We start from the raw sequence: 15,627 nt of genomic DNA on the forward strand, positions 1-15,627 counted from the left end.
TTCTTCCCTTCTCAGTTTCAGGAAATGAAATGAATGTAAGTCCAGGCCGTAGATTTATGATTGACCTTTTGGTGGGCAGCTTGATGGCTGATGGAGGCTTAGAGTCTGCACTAAATGCTGCTATTACTGCAGAAATTCAGGTATGTTTCAGCAGTTTTGCAGCTCTATATAAACAGAGTAAGAAGTGGTTTTTGAAGTTTGTGGATTGATGTTATCCTCTTCAGACCTGAAACTCGACCCAGTTGTTTGTATGGAAGCATGAATCATAGTCTCCTTTTTAGTAGAGTGTTTCTTTTTGTTGCCTGGATTGATTATTTTAACAGTAGTAACAAACTTTTTCATAAAGCTCTGTAATAGGAGCATAATTTTACAAAGTGCTTTGTGCCTTTCTGAGGGATTCTCAATTTCTTCACGTCCTTGATGTCATCCATATATCTCCAGCAGAAATGTCATCCTTATTACTTATGAGTTCAGAGGAATGAATTCTTTGCAAACATTCCAAATTTTTATAGGTTCTGTTTCAGGCTATTTCGAATGTTTAGTAGATGCTGACTAGTTTTACAAAGGATGAAAAAAGCCATTCTGTATATACTGTTTTTTCCATTAGCCTCGTAGATGGGACATCCTCTGTACAGACAGACTTCTTTAAATTGCCATATTTATGTATAGCTTTGAAAACAGATACGTGCATTTTTCTTGCCTCTTCATTTGTTTAATTCTTCCTAGTATATTTGCTTCTTGGTTTCTCTCCGCTGTTGGTAAATGGGGAAGTTTATGATGCATAGGAAGCGCATGTATTAAGTTTTGCTTTAATGCGTAGTCTAGCATTAGAACTGTGCAGCAGCTACTGGCATGTTTAAACATACATAGAGCAGAAATCAATTGTTAACTTGGTTTGGTGGAAATTGAATTTGGAGTTTGTCTACTCTTGTTTATCTTCGCTTCTGCCCCGCATCCACCCTGCCCCATTCTTTTTATTTTAGAATTGTTTAAAAAAATGTGCCCATGTGGTTGTTACAGAGTATACAGTACACAGGTTTCTGGTAGGAATTGTTTTATTCCTGGCACAGGTAAAAGTAACTTGATCTTGTTATCATGAATACTTGTTAGTAAAATATTTCATAATCACAGTGACAGTTCCCGTGTTTTCTTTAACTTCATTTACTCTTTTAGGATATTGAAGCAAAAAAAGAAGCACAGAAAGAGAAAGAAATTGATGAACAAGAAGCAAATGCGTCAACACTTCATAGGAGCAGGACTCCATTAGACAAAGACCTTATTAATACTGGAATCTATGAATCTGCAGGAAAACAAAGTTTACCATTAGTTCAGTTAATTCAGCAGTTACTAAGGTAATTGCTTTGAATTTGTCTTATTTTTGTACAGAAGATCTGTTTAGATGTTTTATGAACTAGTCAACTAAAGGATGACTAATTTTGGTTACCAAATCAATAGTCTTCTGCTAGCATTTTGGCTCAACAGAATTCAAAATATTGAACATTCTCCTGACATGTCTATAGTTGTGCTATTTTATGTTTGCTAAGGAGCAAAGTTCTATACTTAATTACCTGATTTTTAGAAAGACTTGCATTTTATGGATTTTAATACTTCTTCCTGTACTCTGAAATTCTGTGTAACAGATACAGGACAACTGTTCAAAAGCCCGTCCTTACAAAGTATGAGAATCGGCACAGATTTATTCAGAACTGAATGTTTTGCCCTGTTCATTTAGAACTGAATATTTTGCCTCAAGGACACTGTAGTTGGAGACTATAAGTGGGAAGGAAATGTGAATTTTAATTTCTTGACACTGGGAAAGAATTGTGAATGCATGACCAATAGAGTGCTGGGATCACAGCTTCTTTGTCTGTTACAGCAGTATTTACTACATAGCATATTTCGTGGGAAGTAATTATGAGACTACGAATAAATTTATTGTGCTTTTTCACTTAATTGTGATGGTCACCATGTAATTCAATCAGTACTGAGAATTTTGAACTACCTAGTGTCATGACTTTGATGACAAGAGGTAAAGAAACTTACATATTTTATGAATCCTGTTCAACAAAATGTCTCCACAAAAGCCATTGACTTTTTTGGTACTATGGTAGCAGACAAAGGAGCATCCTGCAATGACATGTTGCATATGAATCTTATATATTTATGTGAAATTCTAGCAAAAGCTTAACCTGTGTTTCTGTGGACTGTCTTGACTATCAGCTCCCTTTAAGTGCTTCACAATACTTTTATACCAATTAGGAACATTGCTTCACAGACGATAGCCAAGCTAAAAGATGTTGCTCGTCGCATTTCTTCCTGTGTGGACCACGAACATTATAGCAAAGAGAGATCTGCTTCTCTGGACTTGTTGCTCCGTTTTCAACGTCTACTTGTTAGTAAACTTTACCCAGAAGATTGTGTTGGGCAGGTCCCTAATACATACAGTAAGTTATTGTAAAAACAAAATAAGCCCCACCTCCCCAAGCATTTCTGTAATACTTCTTTTACAGGATAGCAGTTTCTTATTTTAATTTATCTTACTGTCTCATTTATCAGCCTAGTTACTGAGTCTGTCTGAAAAGTGTTTGAAAGTAGTTTATTTAATTTGTTTTCTGTAAAGGAAATGTTCTCTTTGAAAGCAGCAGGATCTAGATAATAAATATTTTATAAACTTTTTAAAAAACTGTGGTTTCTTAATTCAGTGGTAATACTGAGTGGCTGCATTTCAGAGGAGTTTGACAGCTTTTGAAGCCTGTTTCTTAAATAGGAATATGTGATGGTTTCCTGTGCTCTTCCTCCTTTTTATACAGGTCCTGACCTTTTAGGTGTTGGCTCGTTGTTGAAGAAATACACTGCTCTTCTGTGCACGCACATTGGGGATATACTTCCTGTGGCCACCAGCATTGCTTCTACTAGTCATAGACATTTTGCAGAGGTATCTCGTGTTGTGGATGGAGATTTAACAGGTAGGTTTTTCTTTGCTGTTCTCCTTTCCTCCTTTTCCACAAACTCAAAGTTATATTGTAAATGTTCTTGAAAGTTCCAAATGACTAAAAAAGAATCAACTTAATATTTTGGTTGATGGGAGAGGAGGAGGGCAAATTTGATGAGGAAGGCAGGAGGTTTGTACTGAAACGGTAGTAGAGGGCAAAATATATTGCTTGGTGATTTACTTCTATGATGCTATAAATGTAAGTCTTGAATTAAATGTGAATATCTTCTGTGTTTCTGTGTCTTAGGCATTCTTCTTCCAGAATTGGTGGTTTCTATAGTCCTGCTCCTCAGTAAAAATGCTGGATTAATGCAGGAAGCTGGTGCTATCCCTCTGTTGGCTGGCTTGCTAGAACATCTAGACAGATTTAACCACTTAGCCCCTGGAAAGGAAAGGGATGACAATGAGGATTTAGCATGGCCAGGAATAATGGGTATGTATTAGTAACATCTGAACTATTCGTTTATGTTTTCATAAGGTAGCTATATAAAAATGGTCACTATTCATGAACTACTCTTGGGGATGCAGTTCTACTTTACAATTTTTTTATTGACCAATTCATATGGCAGTATTTATTTCTGTCAGCAAATTCATAAGAAAGTCATGAACTACTAGAGGTAGGATTAAGCAGAGTACAAATGGAAGGAAGTAGTTCACATAATTTTGCATTTTGAGCGTAAAAAGTCAGTGAAAACACGACTACTACATCTGTGCATCTTGTTACTAAATTCTGTCTGTAACGTAAAGGGAGAGTAAATGTGAAACCTTTAAATAAGGAAGTTTTCTTTTCCCAGGGCACTTCATTATATGAGCTCATCTGGGGTAAAAAGAGAAACAGAAAATTCTGCATTTCTGCATTTCTGACTGTGAGCATTTTACTCGTGAAGGGAGGAATGAAACGTAGTTGGCATAGCCCAAGAGAACTGAAGGTCCCAGTGCTAGACAGTAGTGTGTTGGAGAGGGTGCAAGCTAAGTGAAAATTCAGTTACTGGTCTAGTAGAGCAAACTGAGATGAAGGTGCATGTGTGTGAACAGTGTTTATTGCCTGGATGAAATTACCTTCAGTTTGAAATAGCACTAATACTGACATGTAGATTGGAAGAGTTCTAGTGTGTACGTAGCCTTCCTTTTTTTTATTTAAAAAAAGCCTGGATTTAGGCTGAAATTAAATACCCAGCCAGTGCCATGCTTGCAGGCAAGTATTTACTACAACTGAAGTAATTTTGAGGGAGAACTGACTAGATCAGTGATTTACCAGAACACTGTTGTTCTGCTCCACCTCCAAACAAAACAGCTGTATAATTGGGCAATGTCTTTGACAGTGTGACATGGGAGATTAGTACATAAATGAATACAACATACAGACAATTTAATTGCATGGTATGTAAACAGGAACATATTAACAGCTGTTTTGACTTTTGAGCATATCAAAAGACAAGCAGCCTGTGAACAGAAGTGAAGAAATTGTTTAGGCAACTATTAAAATAATTTTTAGGAAAAAAAATACTTTCTGTTTTTCTGTTGATAAATTCTCTATTTTGTTTTAGGTTCATTTTTTACTAGCCAGAGTTGCAGAAATAATGAGGAGGTGACACTTATACGTAAAGCTGATCTAGAGAACCACAACAAAGATGGAGGATTTTGGACAGTGATTGACGGGAAAGTGTATGATATAAAGGACTTCCAAACCCAGTCCTTAACTGGCAGTAGCATACTTGGTGAGAATCAGCATCTGAATTAAAGCCACAAATCACTTCTGTTTCAAAACTAGATGGCATAAACAAGTTTTTTAGACATTATACTGACTACCTTATTCTCACTTTAGCTCAGTTTGCAGGTGAGGACCCAGTTGTTGCTTTGGAAGCTGCTTTGCAATTCGAGGACACACGGGAGTCAATGCATGCTTTCTGTGTCGGCCAGTACATGGAGGTAAAATTGTTATATATTAATGGATACATACTTTCTGAAGCAAAGTATTGCTTTGCTTTCAAGATTCTTCTTGAAGCTCAGTTCTAGCTCTCAACTCCCATTTCTTTTAATTAGCCTGATCAGGAAGTGATTACAACACCAGACCTCAGTACTTTGTCATCACCTCTGATAGACACAGAAAGGAATTTGGGTGTTCTCCTTGGACTGCACGCTTCCTACCTGGCAATGAGCACACCACTTTCTCCTCTGGAAGTCGAATGTGCCAGTAAGCAGAACTTCATGTTGAGCTTAAATAAGTGATAAGTACTTGCCAAAGCATGGGGGGGAAGGCACAGGCCAAATAAATTAACTGGAAATCTCACGCCTCTTTTGCTGTCTTCTTCAGAAGTTCTTTATTCTTAACATTTGTTACCGTGCTCTTTAAGGTCCAGTAATTTAGCAATATTTAAATGAGGATTAGATAATTTTGAACAGTTAGATGTCCATAATTTTGTAATAAACAAGGTAGAATATTGGAAGAGAAGGGAAAACTGTTTAGCACAGTAATCTCACTAATTTGTGTTAAATTAAGAGTGCCTGAAGCATCTGGTGTTGGATTCTATCTTGTTTGGTATCTTAATTTGTTGAACAGAGGGTACAATTCAATATTAATTACAGTAAAATAGCTAAGGCCCTATTATCTCTTAAACAGGTAAAATGGGTGCCCTGTTACTTAATTGTTTCTTAGTTGCAGAACCCTTTTTTTTCCTGTGGTGGAAGAGCTGCTAAGCCTTGTTTGAAACTGTTTGCATTTTATTTAAGGGAATTGTTGAGTCTTGATAGCTTACTCTTTCAGCAGAATATACACTTGTATTTTCATTTCTTTCTTTTAGAATGGTTGAAGTCATCTATCTTCTCTGGAGGCTTGCAAACTAGTCAGATTCATTACAGTTACAATGAGGAAAAAGATGAAGACCATTGTAGTTCACCTGGTAACACTACCCCGAATAAATCAAAGCTATATACACATCGATTAACTCTGAGTGACCATTCGCAACCTTTTCTCCAAGCTATTGCAGATAATAACATTCAGGATCACACTGTGAAGGTAAGCCCTCAGTAGTTCGCTTCAAAAAAAGTACTGCTGAAGGGTGACAGTGGTGGCCTGAAACAGTTTTGTTGGTGAAAATTCTCCAAAAGTTATAACAAAACAGTTGAAAAGGTTATTTCAGAATTACTTTTTGTGAAAGTAGTTGAGTAATGGATAAACCTTGTGTGTTTCACTTATTATCATAACTTTACAGTCTTTTCTTTTGAATTTTTGAGTGGGAGAAATAAAAAATTTAAATGCATTCTTACAAAAAAAATTTAATAATGCATTACTTTCCATGACAATTTTAGTAGCATAGATAGACCCTGCTGACCTCCAGTTGAACTAAGATGGAATTTTCTTTGTCAAAGTGCAAAGCTATTATGTTTGTCAGGTACATGTATATCTTTGTCTTAAAGTCTCTTTGTGCCTCGGGGTTCAGTTTTCACCTAGTCGGAATCACAGATAATATGGAAACCCCCAAGATTTACGTTGATCGCTGTCCTCTCTAATGCCTTCAGATTTTCTAACCCTTTGAGTTAAACTCCTTTATCCAAAAAAGCTAAATAAGTCCTTGGGAGGATAGGGCAGCAATAATGATGAGTCAATTGAAAATACTGTTAGGTGACTTGGCTATCTCACGAAGAGATAAAAGCAGCAGTAGCTTTGTTCCTTGAGCCATGTTGCTCTTTACACAAGAAGAATGATATGGGGTAGTCTTTCTAGTGTTGGGTTGTAATTGCTGTGCATTAAATAGTGCATACTGCGTGGTGTATCTCGCTTCTGAATGGTAGTTCAGATTGCAGACGTTATTCAATGTGATTTAAATGCTGGCTGCAGTGTCTTGGGTCCTTTGACCGTATTTGAAAACAAAGTTAAATAGAAACTGTTGTGTGTTTTTGTAGGACTTCTTGTGTCAAATAGAGAGATACTGTAAACAGTGTCACTTAACAACACCAATCACATTCCCTCCTGAGCATCCTGTGGAAGAAGTAGGACGTTTGTTGTTATGTTGTCTTCTGAAGCATGAAGATTTGGGTAGGTAGGCTTGTGGTATAGCTATGCCAGAATATATTTTGGACCAGTTTAAAATTTGCTGTGGATTTTTTTTGGAAATGTATATTCAGAGATTGTCTTTTCCCATTAAGGTCACGTAGCACTGTCTCTTGTTCATCCTGGTACCCTTGGAGTTGACCAGGTAAAGCACAAAACCTTACCAAAATCTGTAGTGGATGTGTGTCGTGTTGTCTACCAAGCAAAATGCTCACTGATTAAGGTAAGCAGCTTACCTTCTGAAGGTTAATTATTTTTCATTTGAAGCATTTTATTAAAGGGCTATACATTGTTCATTTTATTGTATAGTAAACAGTAATCTAATCCTTCATTGCCTTTTCTAGACCCATCAAGAACAAGGACGTTCTTACAAGGAAGTTTGTGCTCCTGTCATTGAACGTTTGAGATTCTTATTCAATGAACTACGTCCTGCAGTTTGCAATGATCTCTCTATAATGTCTAAATTTAAACTCCTGAGTTCCTTGCCCCGATGGCGGAGGGTGGCTCAGAAAATAATTAGAGAAAAAAGGAAAAAAAGAGGTAAGGTGACATTAGTGCTGTCTTTTATTTGAAACAATGAAAATCAATCCATGTTCAAGGTTTTCTGCTCCCATTTCTCTCTATATTTCTGTTTTTGTTAGCTAAAGCATTAAAGCCATTTGCTTTCTGGTACATTTTCATGAAGTTTTCTAAATCAGTGGTTACCTATGCCTTTCTGCAGCAAAAACAGGCAGACAAGAGAGTTTAGGCAGACAAGAGACAAGTTTAGGTGAGGCGTGCTTCTTTGTGTTCCAGCATATTAAAAATGATCCATCATTATCCATCCCTCTGAATTGATTTTAGCTAGAAGTGGTATCTTATTAAAAATCTGGTTTTATTAAAGCATTGTAGTCCAAGAACTGTTTAACTGGGAATAAATTACTATGGTGAACAAACACTGAAGTCCTTTTGAAGTTGGTCTTTAAAGATAAAAGCATATTGCAGATATTACTGGAGCTAATTTAATAATTGTTGGACATGGAGTTCACCAAGAGTACATTTCCATTTTATTACAGGCAGATCATAAGCATTCTGTATGCTTAGGTTATCGTGCAAACCTGAAAATGTGACACTGTAAAATGCTATCAGATTACATAAAAGAATAATATTTTTTTTATAGTGCCAAAAAAATCTGAATCTGCTGATGTGGAAGAATCCAAAATTGGGAACGAAGAGAGTGACTTAGAAGAATCCTGTGTGGTACCTCACAGTCCTGTATCTATAGATAAAAGGCCCATACCAATCAAATCACCCAAGGTAGAGGTAACAGATTTTGAATCAATCATATAAATAAAAATAACAAGGGGAAAAATACTGGCTAAAGTGTGATTGCTATAACTTGACATTTAATATTCCAATAATAGTGTTTGGGATATATAATTAAGTATGGCACATTGTTTTAGTGAAACCTAGAAATATTCTTAAAAATAAACTTGTCCACTGCGTGTTTTAGAATATGTAAAGATACCCTCTCAATTTTCTAGATTATTTATAATCTTAAAGTGTTCAGATCAAACGTTGTTTCAAAATGAAAGGTTGTGATGGATGAGTTCTTTTTGAGTACTGATGCATTTGAAATTTTATGTAGCAATTGTAAACAAGATAATGAGTTACAATAAATATTACTAATAATACTGTAATGCTCTTTTGTGGCTTTGAAGAAGTTTCTTTCCCTCTTAGCATTTTAAATTTGGACATGCTTTTACATGAAATAACTTATATTTTTAGTAATTTAAAATTTGTTTTAACATGCTGTCTTCCTCTTTTGCAGGATAAGTGGCAGCCAATTTTGAGTACAGTTACTGGTGTCCACAAATACAAATGGCTGAAGCAAAATGTCCAAGGCTTGTACCCGCAGTCTGCCCTCCTTAACACCATTGTTGAATTTGCACTTAAAGAGGAGCCAGTGGATGTAGAAAAAATGAGAAAATGTTTATTAAAACAGGTAAAATGGATAAAAATGGGCTTTTATGTGTTAGCAGTTTACATAAGTATGACAATTTCTTTTTCTCTCTCTTGCAGTTGGAAAGAGCAGAAGTGCGTCTGGAGGGAATAGATACTATTCTGAAATTGGCAGCAAAAAATTTTTTGCTCCCATCTGTGCAGTATGCTATGTTCTGTGGATGGCAGAGGCTTATTCCAGAAGGAGCCAATATAGGGTAAAACTTTTTGTTGTTTTTGCTTTCACAAGTCTTCTGTAAGAAAAAATTACTTATTCTATTGTTGTTTTTTTATGAAGGGAACCTCTTACTGACTGCTTGAAGGATGTTGATCTGATCCCACCATTTAACAGAATGCTGCTAGAAGTAACTTTTGGAAAGTTGTATGCATGGGCTATTCAGAATGTCCGGAACATCTTGCTGGATGCTAATGCAAAATTTAAAGAACTAGGTGAGTCTCATTTTGTTGTTGTTGGCTTGGGAGAAAACTGTTTTAAATTTATAAAATGGAACAATATTAAGTTCCCAATTACTGGGATCCTAAAATCAGTTCCCTTGATTTGTGCTGAGAAATACTTCCACTTTCTATCCATCCATGCGTTGCTCCACTGCTTCTCGTTCCCCCTTAACTTCCTTTCCAGTATTTAAGAGAATGTTGCTGATATCCCAGCAACAGGTCATTGATTACTTATTAGGAGCATTTTACCATTAAAATCTAAATTATAAAGTATTTCTTGGAACTTCATCTTGTAAGTACTTAAAGCCAAGCTGGGAATAAAAAATACTGTAAACCATCAAACAAATCTATAACCTCTTTTATTGCAGGTCCCAAATGTCAACTGATGTTGCTATTTGTATTACTTTTGAATTAGGTGTGCAGCCTGTTCCTCTACAAACAATTACTAATGAGAATCCAGCAGGACCAAGTCTTGGGACTATTCCACAAGCACGTTTTCTGTTGGTCATGCTCAACATGTTGACGCTGCAGCACGGTGCCAATACCTTGAGCCTCCTCCTTAATTCTGGCATGCTAGCGTTGACGCAAACAACACTGCGGCTGATAGGTACCAGAAATTCTGGTTTCTTGTTTGGAAGAGAGCATGTTTTATAAATCTTCTGTATGTTTTATCTTGTTTGTATGTTTAACTGTTATAATGTCTCTATTACTTCTCACTTATTTTTGCTCAAACTTAAGTACGTGAAGACCTGTGCATTAAAAAACCATTATACCCTAATTTCCTAAAAGCTCATCTGACTATATCTCCTGTTAAGTCAGCTTTCGTATTTGTTATTGCTCTTATATTGCAAACCTTATGTGCCTTAAAGTTTGTGTGACAAAGGTACGTATAAAAACTTGCAGCCAATTTTAATTTTTTTTCGTATTTTGTCCTCTTTAGGACCTAGTTCTGACAACATTGAAGAAGATATGATTGCCTCTTCTCGAGGAGCTTCTGCCACAGTTCTAGAGGAGTCAAGAAAGGAAGCTACACCTGTTCAGCTCCCTGTTTCTGGACCAGAGCTGGCAGCCATGATGAAAATTGGTACCAGAGTGGTGAGAGGGGTAGACTGGAAATGGGGTGATCAGGTACAACTTCTTTCATACAGATTTGAGTGTGCTTAAATCTAAAGTCTCTATTCAGTGGACTGTGTGTGAATTTTATGTTCAAACTTTAGAGGTCATGTTACATTTCAAAGACCTGGAGAATTAACATAAAATATATTAATTTTCTTTTAAATATCATTTTTGGAGATGAAAAATCTTTTTTAGTGAGGCTGTTCAGATTCGCAATTTAACAGGAAATTGGGTCACTTGTTTCCTCCAATAATATGCACTTCCAACTGGGTGTGTATGGCACATATGCAGTTCATAGTAAAATAGATCTAAACATGAATGTTGCTGCAGTCTACTAGGGTAATTTCTTTTGAAGATTGTGAAATTTTTTCCAACATTATGCTGGATTTTGAAACGTTATTGAAGGTTAGCAGCAAATCAGAGCAGTAACATTATTATTTTATGAATTTTGAATATGAATTAGTGTTATTGATTGTGAAACTTGAGCCACTCTCTTCTGTCAGGATGGACCCCCTCCAGGTTTGGGTCGTGTGATTGGAGAATTGGGAGAAGATGGCTGGATTAGAGTGCAGTGGGACACTGGAAGTACAAATTCTTACAGAATGGGGAAGGAGGGAAAATACGATCTCAAACTAGCTGAGCCACCGCCGGCAACACAGCCCACAACAGAGGATTCAGACACTGAGGATGATTCTGGTAATTTATTTTTTTTTTAATAAAAATGAGAGCAGGGTTTTAGCTAAATTCCAAAATTAGTATCTTAGAATATGAAAAGGTTTCTTTCACAGAAGAAAATACTGCATCAAAGAAGATTAATTTAATAGTTGTGCATTTCTGTCCAGAATCTTTCTTAAGGTAGCTTTACTGTGAGAAAGGAAGATAGAAAGGATGGTAACACATTTTTTTTATATCCATGAGTCAAAGAAATCAGTATTATCCGTAACAAACTACTTTAGTTGGATACTAGGAGGTATACATTTTAACATGTGTTAATACCATTCTAAAGTGTGTTTCTATATGGCCTAATTATACATCTAGTCACACTGCTTCCCTATTCTTGGTGCTGTGTTTGGAATTTAAGTTGTATACTGCTGGAGAATAACTTGAAAGTATCTGCACAAAATATGTGGTTTATGTTTTGCTCTTGCAGTTGGAAGTAAGGAAGCTTCATGTTAAACTGTCTTAGATAAAATATTTACAACAGATTTCTGACATTGTGTTTGTTTCAGAACTTTGTGAAATAGGTTACCTCAATACTAATGCATTCCTTTGCCTTTTGTGTCTCCCTCCAGAAGGAGAACAAGTTGAAAGGAATCTCCACCCTACTGCTATGATGCTGACAAGTACCGTGAACCTGTTGCAGACGCTGTGTCTCTCTGCTGGCGTCCATGCTGAAGTCATGCAGAGTGATGCTACTAGGACTTTGTGTGGTCTACTCCGTATGCTTGTGGAGAGTGGAACAATAGATAAATCAGGTATGTTATATAGAAACAGTCTGATTCAGCTATGTGCTTCTCTTTTGTGCTTCGTTGTCTTGTAAATTGGTAAATCTTTTACTGGTTTTTAATACTTTAAGGCCAAAAGCTGGAAAATGCATTTTCAGAGCTTTTAAAATCTTAATTGTTAGCAAAAGTGACATAGATGATCTTAAGCATTCTTAGCACATAAGTAGTAAAAGCAGGAGAAAAGCATGAGATGTGGAGCATAAGGATGTGTATTGCTGGCTTAGACAGTTTCTTAGCAGTCTTCTGTTTGGGGAGAACAGTGTGATGGGGTATGTCATATTCATTTCCATAGCTTTGTGATTTCGAAGGTAATCTTAACTACTTTCAAATGAGGAAACGATATAAGGATGAGATATGTTTTAAACGGATACTTAATACAATTAATTACAGGCTGTAAAGTTGAAGTTAATAGTTCATGTAAAGACAATGGAGTAGCTCAGTGTTACGATTCGTCCAAAAAAGGCCCGTGTGGTACATAGAGAATTATGTAGCTGGCAGAAAAGTCAACTGTTATATGTATGTATCTTTCTGTTTTTAGCTTCCTTGCCAAACAAATTAGTTTATAAAGAACAGCACAGGAGTTGGTGCACGTTGGGATTCATTCGAAGTATAGCACTCATGCCTCAGATGTGCAGCACTCTTAGTACATCTCAGTGGATAACTTTGCTAATGAAAATTGTTGAGGGGCATGAATCTTTCACTGCTGCTTCACTGCAGAGACAGGTAATGTGTGTATTTCCGAATTACTTTGATAGGCAATTAATTTAGTAGAGTTTAGTTGTCTTAAAGAAAAGTGTGTTTTAAAAGACAGAGAGGAAATGTCCTTAAATCAGATTTATCAGTTTTTAATTAATTGGCATAAAGATACCATGCTTTCTTATATTTAGGATTCATTGTCTTAAATATACATCTGTAAGTTTTTGGGCCTTCAGAGTATTACAGATTCCCTTGTTCTGTTGAAAGCCTGGAAGCTTTATACAGGCAAGAGGCCAAAACAGTGTTCCGCAAGTGTATTCCAGAAGCTCCCATATAACATGTCCTAGAAGCTGATAAAAGGATAACAAAAACATGGTTAGGAAAAATGTGCTATTTCATGTTAAAGTTATTAAACTGTATTATCTACTGTCCCTCTTTCCATAGTAAACTGTTATTGTTTTAATTACAGTCTCTCTTAAGAAGCTGCATCTTTACATCTTATTTTGGTTTTGTATTTCCCTTGTACATTTTCTTTTCTTTTTTTAGTTCTTTCCTTAACATCTTGTAGTGCCATTTTAATCAGATTGAAAAGCAACCTTATTATGGAATAACTCTTCCATGTTTTAAGGCTCAGGGAATCAAAAGATCATCTTAATCTTTTCCTTGATAAGGCATCACCATTTTTTTCAACTAAAGCCTTGTATCATTAAGACCTATTCATTTTTGTGTTACCTTCCAGCAAATTCTTGCTGGTATTTTTGATATGCTGAGACTTCTGTCATCATCCAGAACTTGGTACATTAGTCACCTTTGCTCTTTAGGGAGTACTTGAAAAATAAGCATTCTTAATTTGTCAAATGAACCAGCATTTAAAGTAATGACAAGAAAAAGACGAGACCTTGAAGTTTTAGAAAGAAGTGTTATTGACAGAGGCTTCTAAGGAGAGAGACGTCTTCACTGTTACTGGTCACTTGAATTGATCTTTTGGCTAGAAGATCAGGAAGCCCAAAACCTGAAATACTCCTGTTTGGAATGTGCAACCCCATTTGCCCTTTGGTACCACAGCGCTGTGCCTTCCCGTGTTCCTCATCAGTCCTGTGCTGAGTGTCTGGGTTTAGAGATGCCGGTCTGTTCCTTCTCTATTCTGTCGGAGGCCGTAGTTCCACAGTAACAACTTTTGGGTGTCACTGTGGTTGCTTTTTGCCTTCTTGTATCATTCAGCTCTAGATCTTGTGATTTTTTTTTTTTTTTTTATCATCATACCTTCATTGCGGAACACTTGGAAATTTTCATTCTGAAATACATCTTAGTACTAAGTTCTGAGACTGGAATCTGAACAAATCTTCCCATTCTGTATTCCTACTTTTGCTATGTGTTTTAGTAACTTACATTGTTTCCTAGTGTGTATTTGTCTTATGTCCTGAGTATTGAAGAGACTGGCTTCCCTCATATAATGTGCCAGTAAAGTTGTCAGTGACTTTGAACTGGCACAATGTCTTTTAAAATATTCTCAGCAAACTGAATAGATCAGTAGCTCTGTAATTGCCACAGCTGGAAAGAAATCAGCATTACAGAAAGAACTAAAAAGGAAGGCTACCTTTTAAAATGTCTTTCTTCTGTACTTAATATGTTTGAGAATTTCTTTAATATTTGGTGACTTAGAATGGAGTAACACTGATTTTGTTCTCTTTTAGATCCTTGCTGTACATTTATTGAAAGCAGTACTTCCATCCTGGGATAAAAATGAAAGGTCAAGAGACATGAAATTTCTTGTGGAAAAACTGTTTGGATTTTTAGGCAGCCTGCTTAGTACTTGTTCTTCAGATATTCCACTACTCAGAGGTAGAGGAATTTTTGCTCAGTGGCTTATTTTTATGTATAGAAAATGTGTGGGTTAAATTGGTAACTGTTGTGCAATTGCTTTGTCTTTCTAGAATCTACTCTGAGAAGGAGAAAGGCCAGGCCCCAAGCATCTCTAACTGCCACTCACAGTAGTACTTTAGCAGAAGAGATAGTGGCACTGCTGAGGACGCTCCATTCGCTCAGCCAGTGGAATGGACTCATAAACAAGTACATCAACTCTCAGCTAACCTCCATCACCCACATCTTTGCAGGAAAACAGTCAGAAGGGGTAGTTTCCACGTTTTAAAATAAGCTCATTTTTTATAGCAATATTTATTTTGAAATTATAAATATTAAATGTTTGTAAACAATATTAAGCTTGATTTTGAAACCATTTTTATATTTATATATATGTATTTGTGTTGTAATTTTTAAATTGAAGTATATGTGATTAATTTTGTATTTTAAAGCAGATGGAAGTATGTGTTTTCTCCCTACAGTTAATGTTACTGTTCTTTGTTAGGCTGTGTTGGATGACTACTTTCCTGACACGGAGAATCCGGAGGTGGGAGGCCTAATGGCAGTGTTAGCAGTGATCGGTGGCATAGACAGTCGCTTGAGACTGGGTGGCCAAGTAGTTCATGATGAATTTGGAGAAGGCACCGTGACACGCATCACCCCAAAGGGGAAAATCACCGTGCAGTTCTATGACATGCGAACTTGTAGAGTGTGCCCTTTGAATCAACTAAAACCAGTAAGTTCATTTTGTTGAGGTTTTAATATAAGGAAATTTAAGATGATGCTCATGCAAACCTCTGTAGGGCCTTTAATGCTTGTCTTCATTTGATGAGGAGGTGAAGGGAGAAGAGATTTGAGCTCAAGTCCTTTGACTTGAGATAAAAAATCCCAAATCATGACAACGTGATTTATAGCTCTTACACAAGAGGAGCTTATTTATTTGCATTTAACTTGATTTGGGAACTAAAGTA

The 15,627-nt window shown here is 36.3% G+C and overlaps 1 protein-coding gene across 1 annotated transcript in view; it reads left to right on the plus strand.

Moving 5' to 3' along the window:
• Positions 1 to 15,627, plus strand: part of HERC2 (HECT and RLD domain containing E3 ubiquitin protein ligase 2) — a gene marked incomplete at its 3' end in the record, with an annotated part of 103,068 nt that overhangs the window by 42,341 nt on the left and 45,100 nt on the right. The window contains exons 18-41 of the mRNA XM_010184126.1: positions 16 to 140; positions 1,174 to 1,352; positions 2,260 to 2,444; positions 2,811 to 2,966; positions 3,240 to 3,425; positions 4,540 to 4,710; positions 4,818 to 4,921; positions 5,036 to 5,186; positions 5,794 to 6,008; positions 6,896 to 7,028; positions 7,139 to 7,266; positions 7,388 to 7,583; positions 8,203 to 8,339; positions 8,854 to 9,027; positions 9,105 to 9,241; positions 9,322 to 9,473; positions 9,895 to 10,086; positions 10,420 to 10,607; positions 11,099 to 11,291; positions 11,888 to 12,070; positions 12,639 to 12,823; positions 14,491 to 14,638; positions 14,731 to 14,927; positions 15,162 to 15,392. Coding sequence (XP_010182428.1) covers positions 16 to 140; positions 1,174 to 1,352; positions 2,260 to 2,444; positions 2,811 to 2,966; positions 3,240 to 3,425; positions 4,540 to 4,710; positions 4,818 to 4,921; positions 5,036 to 5,186; positions 5,794 to 6,008; positions 6,896 to 7,028; positions 7,139 to 7,266; positions 7,388 to 7,583; positions 8,203 to 8,339; positions 8,854 to 9,027; positions 9,105 to 9,241; positions 9,322 to 9,473; positions 9,895 to 10,086; positions 10,420 to 10,607; positions 11,099 to 11,291; positions 11,888 to 12,070; positions 12,639 to 12,823; positions 14,491 to 14,638; positions 14,731 to 14,927; positions 15,162 to 15,392 — 4,046 coding nt within the window. The remainder of the gene's footprint in view (positions 1 to 15; positions 141 to 1,173; positions 1,353 to 2,259; positions 2,445 to 2,810; positions 2,967 to 3,239; positions 3,426 to 4,539; positions 4,711 to 4,817; positions 4,922 to 5,035; positions 5,187 to 5,793; positions 6,009 to 6,895; positions 7,029 to 7,138; positions 7,267 to 7,387; positions 7,584 to 8,202; positions 8,340 to 8,853; positions 9,028 to 9,104; positions 9,242 to 9,321; positions 9,474 to 9,894; positions 10,087 to 10,419; positions 10,608 to 11,098; positions 11,292 to 11,887; positions 12,071 to 12,638; positions 12,824 to 14,490; positions 14,639 to 14,730; positions 14,928 to 15,161; positions 15,393 to 15,627) is intronic.

The sequence above is a fragment of the Mesitornis unicolor genome, unplaced genomic scaffold (assembly GCF_000695765.1).
Source record: "Mesitornis unicolor isolate BGI_N332 unplaced genomic scaffold, ASM69576v1 scaffold9085, whole genome shotgun sequence".
Lineage (NCBI taxonomy): Eukaryota > Metazoa > Chordata > Aves > Mesitornithiformes > Mesitornithidae > Mesitornis > Mesitornis unicolor.